The sequence below is a fragment of the Monodelphis domestica genome, chromosome 2 (genome assembly GCF_027887165.1).
Source record: "Monodelphis domestica isolate mMonDom1 chromosome 2, mMonDom1.pri, whole genome shotgun sequence".
Classification (NCBI taxonomy): domain Eukaryota; kingdom Metazoa; phylum Chordata; class Mammalia; order Didelphimorphia; family Didelphidae; genus Monodelphis; species Monodelphis domestica.
In genome coordinates, this window is record NC_077228.1 from 46,706,106 (window position 1) to 46,717,138 (window position 11,033).

General features: G+C 38.2%; 1 protein-coding gene across 1 annotated transcript in view; it reads left to right on the forward strand.

Moving 5' to 3' along the window:
* Positions 1–8,817, forward strand: part of LOC100012925 (uricase-like) — a 50,483-nt gene extending 41,666 nt beyond the window's left edge. The window contains exons 5-8 of the mRNA XM_007480611.2: positions 83–269; positions 1,689–1,812; positions 2,703–2,786; positions 7,997–8,817. Of these exons, the coding sequence (XP_007480673.1) occupies positions 83–269; positions 1,689–1,812; positions 2,703–2,786; positions 7,997–8,071 (470 nt within the window). The 3' untranslated portion in view covers positions 8,072–8,817. The remainder of the gene's footprint in view (positions 1–82; positions 270–1,688; positions 1,813–2,702; positions 2,787–7,996) is intronic.
* The last annotated feature ends 2,216 nt before the right edge of the window (positions 8,818–11,033 follow it).

The window sequence follows — 11,033 nt, forward strand, 5'->3', positions numbered from 1 at the left end:
TTTTCTTCTCCACTGGGATCAAGGTAGTGCTCAGGCTTTTACTGGTATAATTTCTCCTCTCTACTTATTTTCCCTTGAACAGGACCGCCAACTGTTCACGCTGGAATCAAAGACATGAAGGTTTTGAAAACAACACAGTCTGGATTTGAAGGCTTTATCAAGGACCAGTTCACAACCCTTCCTGAAGTGAAGGATCGGTGCTTTGCAACCCAGGTTTACTGCAAATGGCGTTACAACCAGTTCCGGAATGTGAACTTCCAAACAGTATGGTGAGGAAATAGTAGCATGCAGTGACCCCCTGCTCTAGGTTGTTCATAGCACCAGAAGGTCCAATAGTCCAACCCCACATTCATAAGTATGTTGTTCAGTTGTTTCAGTCATGTCTGATTCTTTGTGACCCTATTTGGGATTTTCTTGGCAAAGACACAGGAATGGTTTGCTATTTCTTTCTCCAGCTCATTTTACAAATGAGGAAACTGAGGCAAAAGGGGTAAGCAACTTTCTCAGGGAAGATGAGCCTTCTTGACTTCAGCCTGGCATTTTATTCACTGTGCCACCCAGTTGCTCCTTTATTAAGGAATGCCTTTTCCAATATCATCATCTAGGGCAGATGGGTAGCTGAGTGGATTGAGATCTAGGTCTAGAGATGGGAGGTCCTGGATTCAAATATGGCCTCAGTTACTTCCTAGCTGTGTGACCCTGAGCAAGTCATTTAGGCCCAATTGCCTAGCCTTTACCACTCATCTGCCTTAGAACTACTACGAGTATCAATTCAAAGACAGAAGATAAGGTTTTTAAATTAAACTTTAAATTTAAAAAGTCATCATCCAGAGCTGAACTCAATGTCCCAGAAGTGTTCTGTCCACTACTGAATCCTGCTCTATGATTCCATGCCATGACCAATATCTATCTTCATTCTTTTTTTAATGTATATCAAATACGTATGTGTGTATGTATATATACATACATATGCATACACACATACCCATATATATGTTTATGAATGGTACCTTGCAAGTATACTAGCTTTTCAGTTTGTTGTGGTTTTCAAGGAAACCAAAGTCTGCATTGGAAATCAGTCATTGCAAGTAGAAAATAGTTTTGTTATCAATTTGGGGACAAACCAAAGTAAGGGATGGGAGGATCAAAGTTCTCAAATGCCTTTTTCCTATTTTCTTTAAACACCTGACAAGGATGAGGGAGAGGAAGAGTCTGTATCATATTGGTGCCAAAAGTTGCCTGGTAGATTGATGTCAGGGGCCCTAAGGAAGGTGTGTGTGTGTGTGTGTGTGTGTGTGTGTGTGTGTGTGTGTGTGTGTGTACATGTGCACTGGGGAGCGGGTATTTGGAGAAGAGATGTGCAGAGGTAGTGCTAATGAGATTTTGAAGCAAAACCAAATATCAGAATGTTCTAATATTCTTAAAAGTTCTTTCTTTCCAGTGACTCATATTTGATCATCTATCAGACTAGAAGTATTGTTTGCCTTTACTGCATGGGGAAATGAGAAGCATAAGCACACATGATTTTTGGATCCCTGGTGGAGTTGGGTGGGGAGTGGAGAAGGGCAAGAGGGGACAGGTGAAGTCATACTAAAAGGAAGTGGCATTATTAATGAAATCTTAATTTTAAAAAAAGGTCACAGCATTGCTATCTCTCGAATCTATTATTTTCCCCTACTATATTTAAGGAATGGTGTTCGGAGTATTATCCTGGAGAAATTTGCTGGGCCATTTGACAAAGGAGAATATTCCCCTTCAGTTCAGAAGACCCTCTATGACATTCAAGTGCTCTCCCTGAGCCAGATTCCAGAGGTATGTTTCTTTATTAAACTCTTTGGAGAGTTTAGGTTGATAGAATTCGCAGAGGATCCTTTTATCTTAAGGAAGCTCTTGAAAACAAAACTGGAAATGGAATACTAGAATAAAAACATGGTTTAATAATTTTGTGCAGCAAATTAAAAAAAGCAACAGTGGCAATAACTCAAGTTGGCAATATGGGTCAATGCCATCATTCTTAACTCTTGTGGAAAACTCTGGGTCTTTTTCGTTTGATATTGATTTAGAGAAACTGTGACCCATAGCTCTTCTGTGACACTACATCATGATCTGGGAGTGGATCCAAGGATAATCTGATAAATATTTCACCACTAGCTCTCTGGGAGAAAAAAAAAGTATGCACCAAGGACATACTTTTCAGTATAATCTGCATTATTAATATTTTCTTGATCACTCTCTTAAGTCTAGACAACCAACCAAACACCGATATGTAGCATTTGCCTATTTCTGAGATGTAAATTCTCATGCCAAAAATTGAACAATTTGTTCTCATTGGCCTATAATAGAACACCCCTGAACATATCTATGCTTGTAATGAACCGAAAGATGTGAAGAGGGGTATAGAGAAGAACAAGGAGGCTATGGGCAAAGGGTGGTTGACAAGAAGGGCTGGCTGAGTACTTATGAAGAAACTGAACTGAAGAAAAGAACTGAATATGTTTAGTATAGACTGATAGAAAAAGCTGAAGAGGGCTGACTTGGATAATATAAGATGGGAGCAAGCAAAGAGGAAGAATGAGAGGAAGAGAAGACTTTATAAATACTAGAAGTAATAGAGAGGGGAAATTTAGGGGTGAAAAGTGGGTGGATGGATGGAGGTTCAAAACAATCACACTTCATGATCTGTATTATGGAATTGATTTCAGATAGAAGATATGGAAATCAGCCTCCCCAATATCCATTACTTCACCATCGACATGTCCAAAATGGGGCTGATCAATAAAGACGAGGTAAGAGAACTTTGAAATACCCAGCATGTGGCCACTCTCAATAGTCAGTTATATTTCCAGCCTCAAATTTTTCAGAGCAGAGAGGTGTCTACCATCTTAGCAGGTCTTGAGTCTTCCTAGCTGACAGCTAATTAAAAATTTCACACTCAGGGCACTCCAAGACCTCAAGGATTGGATAGTCCAGGAGTGGACAGATGAATCAGTGCTAAGGAAAGGTGGAGATAGAGATGGAGAGGGACAAAGAGAACAGAAAGTGTTCAAAGTACAAAGCTCTCAGGGAGACTTTCCTGAGAAGTGTTACATTCCCTCATGTCAATGCATTATTCTTCCTCTACCAGCCAAAGATTATGAAGCAACAAGTCTAGTAGCAAGGAAGGTTTTCAGAGGGATAAAAGGAGATTCTAGTTTCTAAGTAAAATTATAGACAGGATGAAGAAACTCCCTTCTAATCAAGATATCTAGTTTTAGAAAACTAAACTGTGAGAAGGTTTCTTGTTTGTTTTCATTTTTATTTTGAAGAAGAAAAAAATTAAATAGCTTATCTGCAATTTTTAATGGCACTGCAATTATGAGCAGTTATTCCCTGTTGCTAAAATACCGGAATGGTGGGAGGAGGATACCAAAAGGGGAAAGGCACTTCTGATCATGTAAATCTATCAGCAGTTTCTTATCATCAGCATTTCATTGGCAGCATGGTTTTTAAATTGTTCTCATCCTAATTTTTGGGATGGATTTTAAACTTTGGATTTTTTCTATTAATGTGATAGGTTTGATTAATTGCATGTTATTTATACATATATGTACTTGTATGCACTTTTTTTGGATTGAACTATTAACTTTATGCATGTAGGGAAGTTCCTTGTGTAGGAAATCCCTCTACCAAAACAAACTGGAAACTCATCTGTAACTTAGAGTTTTAAGAGAGTTGTCTCAAGTACTGAGAAGTTACTTAACTCTGGTCACACATTCAATGTATATCCCAATTAGGACTTGAACTCAAGTCTGGTTTCCTTTAAGGCTGGCCAACACTACTCTATGCCATGTTGCCTCTTATTTGTGTCTATGTATAATATATATATATGTATATATATATATTATACATTTATACTTATGCCTATTTAGGCTAAAGTATGTTTTGAAGTTCCCTAGATTTCTAGGATTTAAAGTAAAAAGGGACCCTTCAAAGCCCTCATTTGAGAAGTTAACAAACTGAAGCTTATGGAGGTTAAACAATTTGTCCAAAGTAGCCTAACAAGTTAGTGGCAGAACTGAGATCTGAGTCCAGACTCTACTCCGCTAATTGAATCCAGCGCCCACAATGGCCTGGAAGCACACATACTTTTGATCAAACATTGGAAACCTGCTTAAATGCTACACTTTGACTCTCTAGGGTACAAGCTTCAGGCATGTGAGTACCATGGTCTCCTTTGTATATGTACCCATTTATCCATATTCTCTCTTCCTGAGAATTAGTCTCCCCTTTATCTGCCAGCTCACAGAACAGGTCCCCAAAGGATGGCCATCTTAGGATAAAAACTTTGTGTGCCCACCTTCCTAAAAATATAGCCCATGAGCCCCCTCCAGTGTGCTTAGCTTTCACAATCAGTCAGAGGACAAAATAGCTCAAAGCAAAAACATTTACTCAAGTAGCATAAAAAAGCCCAGTGCCTAGTCTAGAATATGAGTGGGGCTCTGGGACCAAAGAGGGAAGCTGGTCTACAGTGTACATGAATGTCATTTTCCCTTCCAGGTCCCTTTCATGGAACCCAGGGCTAAAAAGTAAGGTAGTATCAATTGATGAGTCAATAAACTTTTATTTAGCCTCTACTATGTGCCAGGCACTGTGGTAGGCTATGGAGGATACAAAAACAAAAAGGAAATGGTCCTTGTCCCTCAAAGAGCTTATATTTTATCAGAGGAAAAAAAAACTATATCATAATAACTAGCATCTATAAAGTACTTTAGATTTACAGTTTTTATACCCACTTAATATTAACATTATTAATTAATTAATGATATTAACATCTATCATTTAATCTTCACAATAGATCTGACAGGTAGGTACTTCTATTATCCCCATTTTACAGATGGGGAAACTAAGGTGAGAAGTCAAATGTCTTACCGAGGATCATAAAACTGATATGTATCTAGTTTCTAGTTCAAAATTTGGTGCTTCCTGACTCCAAATCCCTCATTCTAACCACAGTTTCACCACATATAAACATATTCAGGTTATATACAAAATAAATAGAAGATAATCTGCTGGGAAAAGACACTGACAGCTGTAGGAATCAGAAAAGGTCTCATGTAGAAGGTGTCACTCAAGAGGAAAATAGCTAAATATTTACCAAGAGAAGTAAATGAGACTATCTAGACTCTTAAGAGCCCAGACTAGTAATGGCTTCTAAAAGGTGGGCCAAGTAGACCTGTTTACATCCTCATGATTCCCATTCTGGGAGGTCCACAGTAGGGGAGAGCTCCAAGAGCATCATATATCAATCCTACAATAATCTGTCATGAAAAGTACCAAACTTTGCACCACCTATGAGTTCCCAAAGAGCTATGTTGGTAATCTAATATAGATATCTCTAATAATATAGATGAAGCATACCTCCCTTCACCCTCCATCCCTTTGGCTGTGCTATAGAGTTGAAAGAACACTGAGAGGCAGAAGACCCAAGTTCTTAGTCCAAGATTTGTCTCTAAATATCTGGGTAACTTTGAGTGAGGAATTTCAACATTCTAACTCTCAGTTCCCTCATCTGCAAAGGAAGGGGATTCGATTCAATGGCCTAAATTCCCAACACTTGGCACTTCCATCAATGCCCGGCGTTCCTTAGGATGGAGCCTTTCAGTTCACTGAACCAGATTCGAATCCATGGCACTTTTCTCTGTGACCCAAATGAAGCTGATTCTCTGCCCTCTCTGGTGGTTTTGTCTCTTCTACTGGGCTTTTCCACTTTGACTCTAGAGCTGAGGAGAGCACAGCAAATGAGGGAGATGAAAAGAGGAAGGGAGAGGGTGATTCTGAAAAGAAAAAGCAAAAGGGACAAGATGAGGAATGGAAAGTGAAATAGCCCCACATGTGGGGTTCTGCAAATATCTCACTTCCTGTAACCTCTCATTTATCCAGAGGTCCCTCATCTTCCAACTTCATTCTCTGCAGCAGAGCAAAATGGGTCCCCAGCAGTGTCAAAACAGGGCAACAAGTCCATGCTCTTCATACTAGTGTGTCAGGATCTAGTCATTCTTACTTTGGAGGCTTTTGTAACAAACTCAGTTATCTGGGTTTTCTGCTCACATTTGGTCAGAAGCAGAGACTTAGAAGAAGGAGAAGGTTCTCTGCATTGGCAGCTGATTCTGAGGAAAATGGGAAAAAAATCTTAAAAAACAGAATTCCAAAAGCGTAGCCCTCTGGAGTCTTTAGCGCAGGGGCAAGCAACCCTTGAGAGTGTCATTCTTTGTGATAAAGTATGCTAATTATCATAATGATGGCCTTAAGTCTTTAATAAAATGTTAAATTATCTTCAAGATACCAGATGGGTGATGTGAAGACTGTACTGATACTCGCAGAATTTAAAATGTGATAGATTGTTAGGGCTGAGGCTGTTTAATTTTTGACTTTGTATCCCCAAGGTCTTACACACAGAAGACAGGCTTGATAAACACCATTAGATGGTGAGCTCTTTGGGGACAGGGATTGTCTTTTGCCTTTTTTTTTTTATCCTCAGGATTTAGCAAGGTGCCTGGCTTAATCTTGACTGATTGATTTGGATCAAATTAAAAGTACAAATGGGAAGCTAGGTGACACAATAGATAGAGTTCTGGGCCAGCAATCAGGAAGAGCCAAGTTCAAATCCAGCCTCAGAGGCTTCCTAGCTATGACCCTGGGCAAGTCATTTATCCCTTTTTGCTTCAGTTGGCTCATTTATAAAATGAACTGGAGAAGAAAATGGCAAACAGTATCTTTGCCAAGAAAGCCCTAAAATAGAGTTACAAAGAGTCAGATGGGGGGAAATGACTAAAATAACAATAACAGTAACAAAAGCCCGAATAGAAATCTTCAAGTGTGTCGGGGGTATTTTCTAGGCAATTTTTTAAACCTTACCTTACCTTAGAATGAGAAGCTGAAAATTGGGTGCAATCATGGAGGGAATAGTCACCTCAGTGAATTCAATAACCAACTCCACTCTCCACCCACGCCTCCAAGGGAAGATCATTAAAGCAGGTGCTGACCCCAAGCTCAAGAAGCTGTCTTGGCTCCCTTTTCCCTCTAAGAAAAAATACAAACTCCTTGATTGAAAAGCCCTCAGCAGTGTGGTTCCAGGCTTCCCTCTCTCTTCAGGTTTATTGCATATTCTTCTCTTTCATGAAATCTCCAGCTCTGCCAAACTGAGCCCACCATGGCACTGAATTACTCTCTGTGAAAGACAGAGAAACTTAAAAAAGGAAGTTAAACTTCAAGTAATGGAAAAACCAGTGAACGTCCTGGAAAAGAGATAATAAAACATATCTTCTCTCTCCTATCAAAGAACCGGGGGACTATTAGAACAGAATAGTGGAGAGGCTGTCACACAAGGTTTCTGACTCAGATGTTTTTATTAAATTGTTTTTCTTTGTCATAAGAGGGAGGTGGGAAAATTTTTTAAAAAGGTATATATATATATAGAATATTTTGTTTTTTAAACCAGGGATGAGGAATTGTGGCACAGTGGAAAGATCTGAGTTCAAATCCTTCCTCTGATGCTTAGTGGCTACACAATCTTGACCAAATCACTTAGCCAAGTGAGGGCTTCAGTTTCCTCAAAAGTAAACTAAAGGGGTTGGTCCCTGAAGTTCCTTCTAGCTCTAGATCTATGATTCTATGTAATTTGGGGGAAATGTTTATTAAATGTTAAAATATATATATTTTTAAATTGTGCTAAAGGGAGCAGAGTGAGGGAAGTCAGCTTGAAGTACATAGAAAATTAGTTTATTTGGAATATCTCATTCCCACCCACAATGCCATATATATATGTATATATATATATATATTTATATATGTATATACATGCACATATAATTAGGGGCACACTATATGCATACATGTTAATTTTTTAAACATATAATTTATATACATGTGTTTTATTACTGTATGACATGAATTAATAATACACAACTGGATGGCTAAATGTCTATTTCCTTCAAGCTAATGTTGGTTCTATCCATAGGTTCTGCTCCCTACTGACAACCCATATGGCAAAATTACTGGCACGGTCAAAAGGAAGCTGTCTTCAAAGTTGTAATTCATTTTTGCCAGTCATCAAAAGCCATCCTTCTGCCGAAGAGATGTCAGATTGTGGTAGCAGTATTGGGTGTCACAGTAAAAAGCTATCCCTGCTTGCTAAGTGCCAGGTTAATTTATAGGGTGTATTTTATTTCCTGATTCAATCATTTCTGTACTGGACCTACCTCACTGAGATGTTCTATGGATGAACTCATCAGTGGCTGTGACATGCTTAACAAAAACAGAATGTTCTAGGAAAGCAATGATAATTAACCATAGATCAACTTTCCCTTTGGGTCAGCTTGTGCTTTCCCAGATTCCTAGAGCATTCAAATCAAATCATTAAAAACTAATAATAAATTATAAAGATGCAAAAATCAATTAATTAGGCTCTGGGTTGGGGAGGAAAATATCTAATAATGTTTTGCGCATGTGATTGTGAATTCCTCTTATGGATGATGCAGATAATTTAATGATAGAATCGCAGCAAAAATTCATTACCAGGGTAACTTCAATTAGTATCTGAATACTGCAAATCTGTAAGCACAATGGAGTCCATGGAGTCCTGGGAGCTCATATGCCTATTTTAATGACATATTTGTGATTCTATGCCTTGACAATATGTTGGGTTTTAATTTTTTGCACTCTATAAATAATGATGATCACATAAAGGGTCAGGAGGGAATAGTCAGATTGTTTCTCTTTTAATCATTGAATCACTATGTACAAAAGAGCCATACTTAATAAACACTGATTATTTCGAGACCTATTGGGGGTTTTGTTCTTGTCTTTTTAATGACCAAGGAGCACAAATGACTATAGTTTCTATATTATTCTTGTCATTGTAGAAAATGAATTGTGAGAAGTGTGTCATAATAAATTGCTTAAAGAATCTTTCTTTGTTCAGGAAATTATGTGATGTGCTTGATGGTGAATTTCCCTGTTTGATTCCAGAAAACTTCATGGCTCCTTCATTCCTTGCCCCAAATACCACCCCTTTCTAGCCCCACATGTCCTTATACCCAAGGAACAGAGGCTATCACCAAACTTTATTTTAAGGAGGTAAGACTCCAGGGAAATTTTACGAAATGAGAATGGCAACTCCCTTATCTAGCAGCAAGAAAAAGGAGCCTGTCTTGGCCAAAATCTTCTTGAAAAAGGGATATTATACAAAGGGGGAAGATAATTTTAAAGTGAAATTCAGCATTATATGGAATCAATTTACTAAGGATAACCATTGCCCTGTATATACTGTCTCCATCCTTAAGAGAAAGAATTGCTTTGAGACACTGCCTGATGATGCTGATGGAATACTGGACCTGGAAGCCAGGAAGATGGGAGCTGATAGCTTGTTTCTCAACCTCTCTTCATTTTCTTTCTTCGCTTGCAAAAATAAAGAGAGCTGGATGCTCTGAGCTCTAAGAAAGGTTCCTTCCAGCTCTAAATCTCTGATCCTATGGCTGTCTCATTTTTGTATCTGAATCCCTAGTGTTTAGCACACTCCTTGACACTTAGAAGCCTTTATTAATGCCTTTTCATTCATTCACATACTCAGCTCCATTTCATTTATTACTAGTTTTGTCACTTCATTCAACTCAAATGTTTGAATGACTTGAAAGTGGGATATAATAACTGACTTTGAGTATTTAAAAGAATATCCTAGGGGATGATAATAATAATGTTTTATTATTAGCATTTACATAGTACTTTAAGGTTTATAAAGCCTTTTACAAATGTTAACTCACTGCATCCTCACAATAACCCCATGCGGCAAGTACTATTTATTATTGCCATTTTGAATGTGAGGAAACTGAGGCTGAGAGAGATTAAGGGACTTGCTCAGAATTATCTTATCAGTAAGCACCTGAGATTGGATTTGAACTCCAAGTCCTGGACTTTATCCATTGTGCTATCTAACAGACTTCTAAGAAGGATTAGACTCTGTTTAGCACCAGAGAGCAGAACTGGTAGTGGTGGTTGTCCTTTGTACTTGAAGAGGACCAAAATTACATCACCATGTTGGGATCAATATATACTAGGTCCAACTATGGTTGATCAGACCAATGTGAGCTCAGAAGGTCCTACCAGAGGTCAGGCACAAATAACCCATATAAACATTTGGTATATGTGTTACCAAAGCAAGCACCCAATGGATATGTGGGATGGAGAAAACAATGGGTAAAAAATTGCAGAGACAGATTGAAATGCAATAGAAGGAAAAAATTAGCAATTCAAGCTGTCTGAGAGTGGAATGGCCTGACTCAAGAGGCAGTTAGTTTACAATTTCAAAAAGTCTTCAAGCTGAAGTTGAATGCCAACTTCTCTGAGATGTTGTAGCTAGGGTCCTTATTCAGATACAAGGTGGGTTAGATGGCATCTAAGAGCCTAATTCCAATTCTCTGTGAGTTAAATTTTGACTAGTATAACTGGTTTCTTATAAATGAATCCATACTTATAACCTCTATCATCTGTATTTCACTAGTACTAAGATTATGAATTTAGATCTAGAAGGATCTTTAAAGATCATCTAATCTAACTCCTTCATTTGACAGAGGAGAAAGCTGAGTTTAAATGACTTACCTAACAGCACTAAGACAGTTATTGGAAGAGCTGGCAGAATTGAACCTAGGTCCAAAATTCTTGTAAGTTTGCAGGAATCCTTTATATTTATCCCCCCCCCCCAAAAAAAAAACAAACAAGTATATGATAGACTAACTAGACCAGAATCTATTGCCCCATTTTTGACATGCATCATTCTGGTTCTCTTGAGCTCTAAAAAAATAATTGCAATTGGTTTCCAATTAGCTAATTGATTTGTTATCTCATGTGTAACAGCAGCTTGTCCTATGGTCTATGAAATTTCCAAAGGATGTGTTCCATTTTTCCCATTTCATAGATGGAGTTGAATTTGGGCTTTGTTGTTGTTGTTGTTGTTGTTGTTGTTGTTGTTGTTGTTGTTTTGATTTTTTCCCAGTTAGGGT